The 16,102-nt window shown below is 39.3% G+C and overlaps 1 protein-coding gene across 1 annotated transcript in view; it reads left to right on the plus strand.

Annotated features, from left to right (window-relative positions):
* Positions 1–15,367, plus strand: part of ankrd13c (ankyrin repeat domain 13C) — a 29,196-nt gene extending 13,829 nt beyond the window's left edge. The window contains exons 5-13 of the mRNA XM_077229827.1: positions 2,153–2,198; positions 3,220–3,286; positions 4,333–4,477; positions 7,393–7,524; positions 8,545–8,706; positions 9,929–10,008; positions 10,857–10,955; positions 11,040–11,140; positions 14,087–15,367. Coding sequence (XP_077085942.1) covers positions 2,153–2,198; positions 3,220–3,286; positions 4,333–4,477; positions 7,393–7,524; positions 8,545–8,706; positions 9,929–10,008; positions 10,857–10,955; positions 11,040–11,140; positions 14,087–14,217 — 963 coding nt within the window. The 3' untranslated portion in view covers positions 14,218–15,367. The remainder of the gene's footprint in view (positions 1–2,152; positions 2,199–3,219; positions 3,287–4,332; positions 4,478–7,392; positions 7,525–8,544; positions 8,707–9,928; positions 10,009–10,856; positions 10,956–11,039; positions 11,141–14,086) is intronic.
* The last annotated feature ends 735 nt before the right edge of the window (positions 15,368–16,102 follow it).

Consider the following 16,102-nt stretch of genomic DNA (forward strand, 5'->3'; position numbering starts at 1 on the left):
AAGGAAATGACTCTTTACATTAAGGCAGTGGTCTAGTGAGAACAGGGTGTTGGGGAATCACTTTTTCTATCTTTTTCATCAAACCGCCGTTTTTGCAAGTTCCCGCAATTTCATCGCATAAAATTGCATAAATATCCCACATATTCCATCGCATTTTTTAAGAAAACGTGCCGCATAATCAAGGATTTTTGCCCGCAACAATCACAAAAAAACTAATTTTTCTGGAAGGACTACACACTCGTTATCATCAGAGGCTGCGTTTACACTTGGCATGAACGTGATCACCGTGATGCGATCAAGCAGATCAGATCATAAGCCAATCAGGACACAGTGTGTTTACACCTGTCCATCAAGTGGCTTCTGTATTCATTACATTACATTACATCACAATACATTTATTGAGTGGTTTTCTCGGCACTGAAATCGCTTTACATGGAAGGGGGAATCTCCTCAACCAGCACCACTTGTCTTTTCAGTGTGTATGTGGACAACATCCAGATACAGGTCACATGTGTAAACGCAGCCAAAGACAGTCTCAAAAACACGGTTTGAAATCGCTGGTGTTTCTGACGTCACAAACTACCTTGTGACCAATCAGATCAACGTGTGATCGTCAACGAGTGGATCTCTGAGTGAGTGAGTGAGTGAGTGGAGGCGGGGCTCATTTGCATATTCATAGAACCACACATACTAAATGAGGCAAGGGTGTCGAGTTACATTCAAAATATTTTTATAGGCACGACTAAATTTATTTTCAAGGAAAAAACTTTTAAATGTCATTTTGGTGATTAATGACTACAGGGGGACTTTAATTGCAAATTTGATCCGGTGCAACTTATTTTACTGAAAATCATCATATTACAAAAATTTCTGAAGGATCATGTGACACTGAAGACTGGAGTAATCATGCAGAAAATTCAGCTTTGATCACAGGAATACATTACAATTTACTATATAAGTTAGGGATGGCGAAAACTAAAAATTTTCTTGACCGACCACCGAGCCTCGTTAGCCGGTTGAAACCGGTTAACCGATTAGTTTAAAGTATGCTACGCTATTTGAAATAACAGCCATTTCGAGCCGCGCCTGCAATTTCGCAACTCTGTCGCATCTCTCTCTGCCTCCCGCTCACACACACACACACACACACACACACACACACACACTGCCCCGGTGCCGCGCTTCCACTCACGTCACTTTTTTAAAATCCCCTACAGCGCGAAACATGAGTCCCGCAAACGCGGCGCCGAGGAGCTTGTATGTAATCGGAGGACAAATGGCTCCTTAGTTTTGAAATGGTTTGGGTACAAGGTGATCGCGTTGAAAATAAAGTCGTTAGTCTAGTGTTAGAAGCTCATTTGAAACATTGCAGCGGCTCATTTAAGAAAATGACAGCTCCGAAGAGACGCCGCTTTAGTTTGAGGTAACGTTAGTGCTAACAATAATAAAGAAAGATGATGATCATCATCACCTTATCTGTTACCACTGAAATGTAGATGTAGCCTAATGTATTTCTACAGTATTACTACTGTATCTAAGCACTGTATCACACAAGTTGCAACTTACTGTGTCATTCTTTTTGGTGAAATGGTCCCACACACTACTTTTCTTTGCACGCTTCATCCTGTCGTCTGCCCTGGCTCTAACCTCCAGTGTTTTAGCCTGTAGCCTTTACTTTTCGCAAACCTTGTGAGCGCGCGAACCCAAACGCTGTGACCTCGCGCCAAATGTTTTTATTGGTTTATTAAGTACAAACAGGCGAGTTATGAAAAATTGAGTGTGAGGGATTTGTTCACTTCACACAAAAATATCTTCGAATGAGATGGCTAACTGTAGTAGCGTTTAGTCCACTGTCTATAATAGCCTAATTTAGAGATCACTTCTTTTTTTTTAACCGACTACCGACAACTTTGATCGGTTAACGTTGAGACGGTCAACCATCGGTCAAACGGTCATCGGTTAGCATCCCTAATATAAGTTTCTCAATCAAATCAAGTGTAAACGTAGCCGAAGACTCATAATGTGACGTGCGCATGTTTGTCCGACTCCACACACAGCCGATGCTTCACTGTCTTGTGTTTTTGTACATGCATATCATTTATCAAGCCGTCACTATTCCTCTAACTGAGTGGCGTCTGCTGTTGTTCTGCAGCTCGGAGACTTTTATCTGGAGCTCCACTGGGATTTCCAGAGCTGGGGTGAGTGGATTAATGAGGATCTGTGTGTTCGTTTGTGTTTTCAGTCATTTGAGTCACTCTTTATCGCCAGGCTGTTAGTCAATTGTGTCAGGATGAGCCACAGGACGGAGGTCAGCGTGAGTGTGTGTGTGTGTGCACGTGTGTGTGTGTGTGTGTGTACGGTGATGATGTCATCTCTGTGGGCGTGGCCTTCACCTCAACACTGACACTCCTCCTGCTGGACAGACACTGTCACTGCGGTCCTGATCTAACTCTACATCTGCATGAGGATATTGAAGATATTTTCATAATTAAGAGTTTTTAATACTCAGATTATATATATATATATATATATATATATATATATATATATATATTAGGGTTGTGAAATGATTAACCACATCCAAATTAAAAGTTTGTGTGTACTGTGTATAAATATTATATAAATATTTTATATCTATCAATCAATAATTATACACAGTACACACACACATATTATGTAAACAGACTTTTTGATGCAATTAATCGCGAATAATCGTTTCACAGCCCTAATATATATATATATACACGTCAAAAAATACATTCAATTAAATATTATAATATATAATGTAATAAATAATATTAAATGAAAATTTTAAAATGCATATATATCAGCATTTAGTACAGCAAATACAACAAGGTACAGTTACTTTTATTTTAGTATCATTAATATATTAATATTTTATTTTTAGTTAATGTTTATTTTATTTCAAGCATTAAAAATATATTTTATGGTTTTAGTTTAAGTTTTAGTTAACAATTACAACCCTGATACCTCATAATTTCAAGAATTTTGAATTGGAAATGTGCTTAATTGCCATAAAAAAAATTGTTTTTGTTTTTTGAGGAGAAATATGAGCTGGTCCTGTTTAGGTTTCATGAGAATCTCTCTCTGTTTTCAATGAAATGTGCTCAGTCAGTGTTTTATATTCAGTGGCATTAAATGTTGAATAGGTATTTTGCTGCAGATGTGTGTAAAAGTTGTTCATTTTCTGTTCCTCAGTGCCTTTACTTTCACGGATCTTGCCCTCCGACGCCTGCAAGATCTACAAACAGGGAATCAACATCCGGTACGTTTCATCTCCTGTCCGGCTCCAGATGAGTGTCAGTTCTGCTCTGAATCAAACCTGCTATTAATCTGCAGCTAGTTAAAGAAGTAGTTCACTTCAGAATACATCTAACTCAACTCCACGTCATCCAAGATGTTCATGTCTTTCTTTCTTCAGTGGAAAAGAAATGAAGGTTTTTGAGGAAAACACTCCAGGATTTTCTCCATATAGTGACTTCAATGGGGTTCAACGGGCCGAAGGTCCAAATGTGAGTTTCAGTGCAGCTTCAAAGTCTCGACACGATCCAGCCGAGGAATAAGAGTCTGATCTAGACAAACCAGCGACATTTATAACAAAATAAACATTTATATACTTTTAACCACAGATGCTGGTCTTGCACGAGCTGTGATGAAAGGTTTTTAAATGTTGAGTAGAGCGAAAAACTCTCTCATCTCATTTTCTCCTCAACCTTCAAAATCGTCTGACATCGGTGTTTTACCTTTTATTTATTTATTTTATAAATGGCGTCTGAAATAGTCTTTGCACGTCTGCTTTGTAAACACTGGGTCTGTTCTTCCCCCTATGTCACGCTTGACCTTTCAACCTGATTACGTAATGTGTGTCGCATCACAGCTCGTGAAAGATGAGCGTCTGTGGTTAAAAAGTATATAAATGTTTATTTTGTTATAAATGTCCGCTGGTTTGTCTAGATCAGACTCTTATTCCTCGGCTGGATCGTGTCGAGACTTTGAAGCTGCACTGAAACTCACATTTGGACCTTCGACCCGTTGGACTCCATTGAAGTCACTATATGGAGGAAATTCCTTCATTTCTTTTCAACTGAAGAAAAAAAGACATGAACGTCCTGGATGACGTTGGCGTGAGTTATCAGGACATTTTTATTCTGTAGTGAACTACTCCTTTAACGAGGGTGTATTTAGTGATCATTAGTTTGACAGGAAACACTCAGACCAGGGAATTATAGTAAAGGAACTGTGGAGAGTTTGTTGACATTTTTGTGTTGTGTTATGATCAGAAATGTGAGTCTGTGTGTGTTTGTGCTGTAGTTTGGACACTACACTGATTGATTTCACGGATATGAAGTGTCAGCGAGGAGACCTGAGCTTCATCTTCTGTGGAGACGCCGCTCCCTCCGAGTCCTTCGTGGTTCTAGACAACGAGCAGAAGGTTTACCAGCGGATTCATCACGAGGTACGTTCTTCATCACGACTGCGCTGTGTAACGTGTGTAATGTGTAGGGGTGTAACGTGTGTAACGTGTAGGTGTGTAACGTGTGTAATGGTTAGGAGTGTAACGTGTGTAATGTGTAGGGGCGAACGTGTAGGTGTGTAACGTGTGTAATGTGTAGGGGTGTAACGTGTAGGTGTGTAACGTGTGTAATGTTTAGGGGTGTAACGTGTGTAATGTGTAGGGGTGTAATGTGTGTAATGTGTAGGGGTGTAACGTGTAGGGGTGTAACGTGTAGGTGTGTAACGTGTGTAATGTTTAGGGGTGTAACTTGTGTAATGTGTAGGGGCGAACGTGTAGGTGTGTAACGTGTGTAATGTTTAGGGGTGTAACGTGTGTAATGTGTAGGGGTGTAACGTGTAGGGGTGTAACGTGTAGGGGTGTAACGTGTGTAACGTTTAGGGGTGTAACGTGTGTAACGTGTAGGGGTGTAACGTGTAGGGGTGTAACGTGTGTAATGTGTAGGGGTGTAACGTGTGTAACGTGTAGGGGTGTAACGTGTAGGGGTGTAACGTGTAGGGGTGTAACGTGTAGGGGTGTAACGTGTGTAACGTTTAGGGGTGTAACGTGTGTAACGTGTAGGGGTGTAACGTGTAGGGGTGTAACGTGTGTAATGTGTAGGGGTGTAACGTGTGTAACGTGTAGGGGTGTAACGTGTGTAACGTGTAGGGGTGTAACGTGTGTAACGTTTAGGGGTGTAACGTGTGTAACGTGTGTAACGTGTAGGGGTGTAACGTGTGTAATGCGTAGGGGTGTACCGTGTGTAATGTGTAGGGGTGTAACGTGTGTAATGTTTAGGGGTGTAATGTGTGTAACGTGTAGGGGTGTAACATGTGTAATGTGTAGGGGTGTAACGTGTGTAATGTTTAGGGGTGTAACGTGTGTAACGTGTAGGTGTGTAACGTGTGTAATGTGTAGGGGTGTAACGTGTGTAACGTGTAGGGGTGTAACGTGTGTAACGTGTAGGGGTGTAACGTGTGTAACGTGTAGGTGTGTAACGTGTGTAATGTGTAGGGGTGTAACGTGTGTAATGTGTAGGTGTGTAACGTGTGTAACGTGTAGGGGTGTAACGTGTGTAATGTGTAGGGGTGTAACGTGTGTAATGTTTAGGGGTGTAACGTGTGTAACGTGTGTAATGTGTAGGGGTGTAACGTGTGTAACGTGTAGGGGTGTAACGTGTGTAACGTGTAGGGGTGTAACGTGTGTAATGTGTAGGGGTGTAACGTGTGTAATGTTTAGGGGTGTAACGTGTGTAACGTGTAGGGGTGTAACGTGTGTAACGTGTTGGTGTGTAATGCGTGTAATATGTAGGTGTGTAACTTTGTGTATCGTGTAGGGGTGTAACGTGTGTAACGTTTAGGTGTGTAATGTGTGTAATGTGTAGGGGTGTAACGTGTGTAACGTGTAGGGGTGCAACGTGTGTAACGTGTAGGGGTGTAACGTGTGTAACGTGTAGGGGTGTAACGTGTGTAATGTGTAGGGGTGTAACGTGTGTAATGTTTAGGGGTGTAACGTGTGTAACGTGTAGGGGTGTAACGTGTGTAACGTGTTGGTGTGTAATGCGTGTAATATGTAGGTGTGTAACTTTGTGTATCGTGTAGGGGTGTAACGTGTGTAACGTTTAGGTGTGTAATGTGTGTAACGTGTAGGGGTGTAACGTGTGTAACGTGTAGGGGTGTAACGTGTGTAACGTGTAGGGGTGTAACGTGTGTAACGTGTAGGGGTGTAACGTGTGTAATGTTTAGGGGTGTAACGTGTGTAATGTGTAGGGGTGTAACGTGTGTAATGTGTAGGGGTGTAACGTGTGTAATGTTTAGGGGTGTAACGTGTGTAATGTTTAGGGGTGTAACGTGTGTAACGTTTAGGTGTGTAATGTGTGTAATGTGTAGGGGTGTAACGTGTGTAACGTGTAGGGGTGTAACGTGTGTAACGTGTAGGGGTGTAACGTGTGTAACGTGTAGGGGTGTAACGTGTGTAATGTTTAGGGGTGTAACGTGTGTAACGTGTAGGTGTGTAACGTGTGTAATGTTTAGGGGTGTAACGTGTGTAATGTGTAGGGGTGTAACGTGTGTAATGTGTAGGGGTGTAACGTGTGTAATGTTTAGGGGTGTAACGTGTGTAATGTTTAGGGGTGTAACGTGTGTAATGTTTAGGGGTGTAACGTGTGTAACGTTTAGGTGTGTAATGTGTGTAATGTTTAGGGGTGTAACGTGTGTAATGTTTAGGGGTGTAACGTGTGTAACGTTTAGGTGTGTAATGTGTGTAATGTGTAGGGGTGTAACATGTGTAACGTGTAGGGGTGTAACGTGTGTAACGTGTAGGGGTGTAACGTGTGTAATGTTTAGGGGTGTAATGTGTGTAACGTGTAGGTGTGTAACGTGTGTAATGTGTAGGGGTGTAACGTGTGTAATGTGTAGGGGTGTAACGTGTGTAATGTTTAGGGGTGTAACATGTGTAACGTGTAGGGGTGTAACGTGTTGGTGTGTAATGCTTGTAATATGTAGGTGTGTAACTTTGTGTATCGTGTAGGGGTGTAACTTGTGTAACGTTTAGGTGTGTAACATGTGTAATGTTTAGTGGTGTAACGTGTGGGGGTATAACGTTTAGGTGTGTAACGTGTGGGGGTGTAACGTGTAGGTGTTTAATGCGTGTAATGTGTAGAGGTGTAACGTGTGTAATGTGTAGGGGTGTAACGTGTGTAACGTGTCGGTGTTAAATGCGTGTAATGTGTAGGTGTGTAACGTGTAGGTGTGTAACGTGTGTTATTTTTTTGGCTAGTAGAGGTTTTGAATGGTCGGTAACTTAAACATTTTGTAGCCAAATTGGCTAGTGATTGAAAAAAAATTCAAACCCTGGTTAACGTGTGTGTGATGTTTCAGGAGTCTGAGATGGAGACGGAGGAAGAAGTGGATATCCTCATGAGCAGCGACATTTACTCCGCGACGCTTTCCACCAAATCCATCACTTTCTCACGCGCGCAGACCGGCTGGCTCTTCAGAGAGGACAAAACGGTCAGTGTGATATGAGTGTGTGATCAGTGTGATGTAGTTAAAGGAAGTTGCGCTCATCTTTTCTTCCGTATTGTGACATACACTGCCGTTCAAACGTTTGGGATTGGTAATGTTTTTAAAAGAAGTCTCTTCTGCTCACCAAGGCTGCATTTATTTGATAAATTAAAAAAAAAACAGTGAAATATTATTACAGTGTAAATCAGCTGTTTTCTATGTGAATATATAGTAAAGTGTAATTTATTCAAAAGCTGAATTTTCAGCATCATTACTCCAGTCTTCAGTGTCACATGATCCTTCAGAAATCACTATAATATGATGATTTGATAATCAGGAAACATTTGATTATTATCAATGTTGAAAACAATTTTTGCGGAAACTGTGATGCACTTAATTTCTCATGATTCTTTGATGAATAGAAAGTTCAAAACAACAGCATTTATCTGAAAAAGAAACATTATAAATGTCTTTACTGTCACTTTTGATCAATTTAATGCGTCCTTGATGAATAAAAGTATTCATTTCTTATATTTCTTTCCAAAAAAAAGAAAGAAAAAAAATTATTCCTGACCACAAACTTTTGAACGGTAGTGTTTAATTGTACAAAAGCTTTTTATTTCAGATAATTCTGTTCTTTTGAACTTTCTATTCATCAAAGAATCCTGATTTTTTTTTTACATAACTTTTCAACATTGATAATAATAATAAACGTTTCATGATCATCAAATTAACAATATTACTTTATTTTTGATCATATAAATGCATCCATGGTGAGCAGAAGAGAGTTCTTTTAAAAACATTAGAAATCTTACGGATCCAAAACTTTTGAACGGCTGTGTATATCCGAGTGAAACGCTTCTGGAACAAGAACAGATGTGGGCGGGGCTTGATTTTGTCTGCGGGGAATTGATTGGATGGTTGTGATTTCCTATTGGTGGATCTCATGTGAGTGACAGGTTGCCCTGTCCATCCCTGTTCTCTCCGGATCTTTTGATGCCTTCTGAAAGCACCTTGTTCCCGCAGGAGCGTGTTGGGAACTTCTTGGCTGATTTCTACATGGTCAACGGTCTGGTTCTGGAGTCCAGGAAGAGACGCGAGCACTTGAGCGAGGAGGACATCCTGAGGAACAAGGCCATCATGGAGAGCTTCAGCAAAGGAGGGAATCTCATCGAGCAGAACTTCGAGGTTACTCTCTCTCTCTCTCTCTCTCTCTCTCATTTTTTCATTTCAAATTAGCTTTATTAGCATGACTGTGTAACACAATGTTGCCAAAGAATCAACATATTATATATAAACAATAAAACAAACAAATAAACAAAACATATATGTATAGATCATTTTAAATTTATCATAGTAAATATATAAATAAATAAACACAATCTATCCTGTGGGTTATACAGTTAGCCGTCTCTTGCATTGTGAATAGCTAACATATATCTAGCCGCTAGTGCAGCTGTATTAGCATCTTCTCCAAGAAGGACATTTAAGGACATTCTCTCTCTCTCTCTCTCTCTATATATATATATATATATAAATAAATGAATCTTAAAAATATTAGGTCTTAAAAAAGTTCTTAAAAAGTCTTTAAGGATTAGTTCACCCTGAAATGAAAATCAAGTCATAATTTACTCACCCTGGTGTTGTTCTAATCCCGTATGCCTTTTTCCGTTTTGGACCACAAAAGAAGTAGTAACAAAAAACCAAAAAAACTGAATTATGCAAATTTGTAACATGGTGATGTAGCGAAGTTAGAAATAATGGCAAGTCTGCAAACGAGGCGTTTTCTGTTCATTCGCTTTGACGTAGACTTTGTAACTTTGCAGAATGTTAACATGCACAAACACCTATATTACACACTAAAAGTAAGGTCAAATAAAAAAGCATAATTAAAGGTAACGTATTATCCTCTGTGTTTTGTTGTTTTCAGGCTCTACTAGAACAGGTTTTCCTGCTTGAATGTTGATTATTTTCCTCATATTCTCCATTGTTGCGGCTCCTCTCTTCCCAGTCTGTCAGTAACGCTCTGTTTACTTCCTGTCTCTATGAAGCCCCTCCTTCTGCAAAGCACACTGTGCTCTGATTGGTCGGCTGGAGCAGTGTGTTGTGATTGGTCGAGTGTGCTTCGAGTGTTTAACACACTACTAACTAACTCAACCAGGCCCCGCCCCTTTATTCTGCGTATGAATTATTATAATGAGGAATATTGTGACGTGTTCGTTCCCGGAAGAAACTCAAGATACAATGGAGGCGTTTCAGGAGTTCAGAAACACTGACACTGATATAGAGAAGAACTCTTTTTCATGCTCAAACAGCAACATTAAAGAAAGTTGAAAATGTAAAAAAGCATAATAGCCCCTCTTTAAAGCTTGTTTAATAATGGCATCTCTCTCTGTGTGTGTCCCGATAGCCGACGAGGCGTCAGTCGCTGACCGCTCCGTCTCCGAACACGATCTCCTGGGAGGAATACATCACCGCTGAGACGGGAAAGTACGTTTTGTGAGAGGATCTGATTCAATTCACATTTATTTGTATAGCGCTTTTCACAATACACATCATTTCAAAGCAGCTTTACAGAAAATGCACGAGTCCACATTATCATTTACAGTGATCTGTTATCAGAGGTTATGAATTTTTAGAAATGTACATATACAAAATCACAGTTAGTGAAAAATGTGGTAATTTAAAGGTCCCATATTGTCAAAACTGAAATTTCCTGGCTGTGTTCTTGATAACAGAGGTCTAGGGTTATGAAACTACCATATAAGTTTCAAAACAGTCGATCCACAGACAAATGCTCACAGCCTGGATAAAGTAGCTGTGACTTCCGTATATTTGTGATGTCAGAACTACTCAGTCACCAATGGTGGGTCACTCAGAAAACAACAGGCCAATCAGAAGAGAGGCTCATGAATATTAAGTAGACAGGCCAAAATCGAGCTGTTCTCGGCAGAGCTCCTGAGAAAGCAGCTGTAAACATATGTTGACATGGTTTTTGGTACTTATACCGCAAATATATATTCTTAAGGACATCAAAACCTGAAATAAACCTTCAGAAAGTTGTACAATATTGGACCTTTAAACAATGTAATATTTTAATGCAGAAACAATGAGCTCATTGAAGTAATGAATACTTGTTTGTTAACATGATTATAACATCCATATGAACCAATGCTAAATTTTTCTTAGCGTTTGCGTTATTCGCTGTAAGCTCGTGTTCACGTTTTCAATTCACATTTATTTGTAAAGCGCTTTTCACAATACACATCATTTAAAAGCAGCTTTACAGAAAATGCACGAGTCCACATTATAATTTGAGATGTCGTCGTCGTCTTCAGGGCTCCTCATCTGGGCCGAGAGCTCGTGTGTAAAGAGAGCAAGAAGAACTTCAAGGCAACGGTGGCCATGAGTCAAGACTTTCCTCTGGGCATCGAGTCGTAAGTGTCCTGCGTCATTCCCTCCCGAGACTCAGTCGATGTCCGCATGTTTACTGATCACATCTCATCTGACTTGTTTTACAGGCTGTTAAATGTTTTGGAGGTCATCGCACCCTTCAAGCACTTTAATAAACTCAGAGAATTTGTTCAGATGAAACTCCCACCTGGATTTCCAGTCAAATTAGGTAAACAGACACATTTACCGTATTCTTTTGTAACATTATAAATGTCCTTACTGACACTTTTGATCAATTTAATGCATTCTTGATCAGGGCTGTGAACCTACACTGGTCTCACGGTTCGGTTACGATTATCATGTCATCGATTCAGTTCAATTCGGTATCACAATGCATTTCGATGCACCGCATCCTCAATTTTCAAATTTACTTAAAAGTGATCCGTGCGCATGCGTGCGTGTGTGTTCGTCTGTTCGGGAAGTCGCAGTGACAGAAACAGTGAGATTCCAGTTTGAATTTCAAAGGCCTGTTTATGCCATTAAGAAAATAAAATTTTATCAAATCAATTTTGTTTTTAAAGAAATGTTTATTTAAAAGCAGCGCTCATTCATCAGTGTATATGTCACCATTAGAGGCGCGCGCATCAACCGTCGAGAGTTCACTGTTGAAGATGACGACAGGGCTCTCAAGTGTCACGCATTTCAACCCGTTCACACGCCACACCTTGTATTTCTCACGCTGAGGAGTAAGGGAACTTGTCCCGCTATACAATTAATGGACGAGACGCAGGCAAACGGAGGGAAGTTCTCTGGCGAGTTCATAGCATCTGTCTCGAGTTATACAGAGTTAAATGCTAGCTACCAGCCAATCAGAAATTAGAATTAGTTGTTTCCGGGTAGATTATGTGTTCCCGCTGCATCGTTCGTTACTAGACAACACGCGGACATCTTCATTTATTTTATTTTTTTTAGCATTTTGATTTTACGATTCCTGGACGATATCTCTTGCCTGTGATCAAAGACAGTGAGAGCTGATGTTGAGGAGTATAGCTAAATTCGTGCTAAATTATTTTTGATGCATTCAAAAACTCTCCAACTGCTTTTAAAGGGGTCATCGGATGCAAAATACACTTTTATATGGTATTTGCAAAAAAAATTGTCTTTGCAGTGTGTGGACACAATCACCATGCAGTGAAAAAATCCATTCACTTTTTTTTAATCCTCAAAAAGCCAAAAAGTTGTTGCTCATTATCATTTAAAGAGACATGCACCGAAACGGGTCACTGTGAACAGAGCTGTTTTTGAAGAGGTAAAAAAGGTGTTGTTTTACACAACCAGTGAGAAATTTTAACCAAAGTATGTTACAAACTTTACATGAAGACCCAAAAGAATCATACCGAACTTGTGGAAAATGGGCATCCGATGACCCCTGTAAAGGTGACCGGTTTGGGACTTGACATACATGCTCAGGGCAAGTTGTTATGACACAATGTTATGTATATGTATTTTTATTTTTCAATATATTTGTATTTTTTAAATATAACAATTTCTTTTATTTGGATGAATTTGTCAGATTCAAGAATTGTTATAATTTCCACTTGTGCTGGTCAATTATGAACAATAGGCAAAATTGAACTGCTAGCAAAAATTGAAGCGAATTTGGTTGGGTCGAGGGACCGCTGCTGCAAATATTTGGGTGGCTCCTCCCCTAAATCTCACTCTAAACTTTTGATAAAACTTGAGAGCCCTGTGACGATAACTTATAATCACCCGTAACAACACAGAATGATTGTAATTTCACCATCGGCTGGCAGCGAATACTAATATCAGAGAACAATATTGAGGCGGGTGGATTATTTGTTTTGGCTGCGGATTCGGGTGACGTTGAAGCTCATTCTCTTACTCTAAAGCAGTCCGGCTCTGCCAGGCGTAACAGCTCGGGGTGAACACGGCTAACATTGTTTATCAAGTTAATATAGCTATTACCTCCTTTCTATTCTATTTGTGCGTGACATGAGCGCTCACAGCGCGTGTCTTCTCCAGGTCGTGCTCACCAGGTTGTTCATAAAAGCCGAAATGTGTCCAGATGTAGGCTTTTAAAGTAGCTGGAGCATTTTTAATTATGCGCACACATCTCGCCTCCCTCTGCCAGTGTATGGTATCACGACAAAGCACATACGTGACAAATGACGTCAGAAAAGCGTCAGTACATTATAACATCGTAGAAACGATTAATTTCGACACCCCTATTCTTGATGAATAAAAGTATTCATTTCTTTCCCAAAAAAAAACACACACAAAAAGTACCGACCCCAAACTTTTTAACGTTTAAAAGCTTTCTATTTCAGATAAACGCTGTTCTTTTGAACTTTATATTCATCGAGGAATAATGGGGGAAAAAAATTCAACACTGATGATTTGCTGCTCAAGAAACATTTATGATTATTATCATATTATAGTGATTTCTGAAGGATCATGTGACACTGAAGACTGGAGTAACGATGCTGAAAATTCAGCTACATATTAAAATATGTTCAAATAGAAAACAGTTATTTTATATTGTAATAATTCTTCACATTATTACAGTTTTTTTTTGTATTTTTGATCAAATAAATGAGCTTGGTTAGCTAAAGAGACTTATTTAAAAAAAATAAAAAATCTTACCGATCCAAAACTTTTGAATCCTTCATTTATGCAGCGCTTTAACAATATAGAGCTTTACAGTGATAACAGGAGATTACAGTAACAGAGATTATTTTGGCTTTACAGCAGATCTAGAATAAAGTTATTGTCCAGATAAAGTTAGTTTTGTTTATATAACTAGATTAATCACAAATCTTTTCTGCGATTTAAGCGCAATAAAAAACAAGTTTTTATACATTTGTAATATATTTTATTATGTAATAATTTCACTGTTAATCTCTAAATTAATGTAGAGTCGACATAAAGACAGTATATTTTAAATGCTTATTTAATGGCATCTTTTTTCTGAAACGTTATGCGATAACACGTTGACAGCACTTATATATATACATTTCCAAACTTTTAGGTTAGATGCGATTAATCACAATTAATCGATTTGACAGCACTAATTCCAACACACTGCGTTATGTTACGATGATGATGGTGTCGATGATGTCGATGATGATGATGATGATGTCATTCCCGCCCGCAGACATCCCGGTTTTCCCCACCATCACAGCCACCGTGACCTTTCAGGAGTTCCGTTACGACGAGTTCGACGAGTCCATTTTCACGATTCCCAGCGAATACAAAGAGGATCCCAGCCGCTTCCCAGACCTCTGAGCTGTCCCAACTTACCCCGTCTCCATCTCCTCCCATCTCCCGAGACGTTTGCGGATGGAGACCGGCGAGTTTCATGTAGAAAACACTTGTCACACGGACACAAAGGGATCGTGCTGAAAGAAAACGGGTTCCTCGTTTGCAGCTGCACTACATGATAAAACTGAGTTTCACGAGGAAGATTTGTGGAGCTCAGGACATTACGATACGCTAGAAACACTTCACATCACTGTAACTGGCAGGAAATATGGCATTATAAATATTACATAAGCCGCGTTTTCATATATATCTTTGTACAACTGTTACAAACTTGTATACTTCACTTAAAGGAAACGTGTATATTTAGGGAAGAAGCGGGAGGTGTGTGTACATCATTTGAATTGTATGTCACCGAATACAATGTATATGTCATTTCTACAGTGTAAATACCAGCTTGTCCTTTGTGTTTTTGTTGCATTATGGGTAATGGGCTTGTCACTTTCTCCTTCGCTGTGTTCAGGTGTTTTCTTTGCTTTCTCACATCCTAATAACTAGTGTTTTTGAACCGGGAGGAACGGATGTAAATGTAGCAGGAACGTTTCGATGGACGGGAACTTTCAGCCGCTGCATCCCGTCGGTTCGGGTTCACTTTTTCACCTTGATAGATGGATGTAAATAATTTAAATTAAAAAATGTTTTCCAATGTAGTATAATTGACATGTATAACTGACGAGTACGTTTAATGAGATATTACTGTGACGTTTCCAGAGACGTTTGGTGATACGGCAACGACATCTTACTGGAGTGTTTTTGCTGTGTGCCGAAGGAAAAGGAAATCCTGTCATGTTTGCACCAGCAAAATCCCATTGGAAAAAAATATTTTTATGTTTCTTGAGTTTGTTTTTTCCCCTCAGAATGTAAACGAGCTCCAACACTTCCATGACCCCACTACTGGCTAGTGTGGAAAACTCTTGTGTTTTGATGTATTCCTTTTTTATTTTTAATATCAGCTTCTTTCCCGGTGTTTTTATTGTTTTTAGAATTGCTTTATGTCTTCAGTACTCAAGATTTTCTCCCAGATGCATTGAACTCCTTGATGTACAGCAGGAACCTTGTATGAACTTGCTGGACTTTTACATGACAAATTGTAATTAATAAAATGTCCACGTATCAATCTCTTGTGAGGACTTGTTTTGGTCAAACTATTTTATTAAGATATTGATGACATTCAGACTCATGAGGGGTGGCAAGGGTTGTGTATTGCATGTTTTTATTTTAAAGATGTAAACACAACCCAGGTGAAAAAAGGTACAGAGAATTGTATATCTAAACTATGGGTACTGTCAAAATGCTACTCAATTAAAATGTAATTGGGCCAGTTTTAAGTATCCACATTTAATTGTTCTTAAAAGTAAATGTTGATTTAGAAACTAGCTGATGAAATAACTTAAGATTGGAGTAAATTTAATGCGGTTAGGAACTGGTTCAATCACAAAATTCTCGACGTAGTTCTAGAAACAAATCGGCTTGATAGAATACTTGATTCTGATTGGCCAATCGCGCCGTTCAGCGGGAAGATATCCCACGAATTTATGCAAATGCTATTTAGACCGTTGATTATTCAACTCTTACGCCTCAGAGAACTATATATTACTTTAATACGGTCCTGCAGTGACGAATGTTATATATAGGCTATTGTAAATGCACTATTTCTTCGTAGCTAAAGCTAAGGCAATTTTCAGGTAAAGGTATAGTACTTGTTAGCTTTGAGTCGTTACTTTTGACTCATATTATTGTTGAATTATTTTAAATATAGGTGGCCAACGTTTTCGCATTCGACTAAAACAGTCTTGTGTTGTCATTACGTTAATATAATGTGTGAAAAGTCATTTCGCGCCATTAGATTGGA

Source organism: Siphateles boraxobius, unplaced genomic scaffold, assembly GCF_051911475.1.
Source record: "Siphateles boraxobius isolate OS27281-9 unplaced genomic scaffold, OSU_SipBor_1 135, whole genome shotgun sequence".
Lineage (NCBI taxonomy): Eukaryota > Metazoa > Chordata > Actinopteri > Cypriniformes > Leuciscidae > Siphateles > Siphateles boraxobius.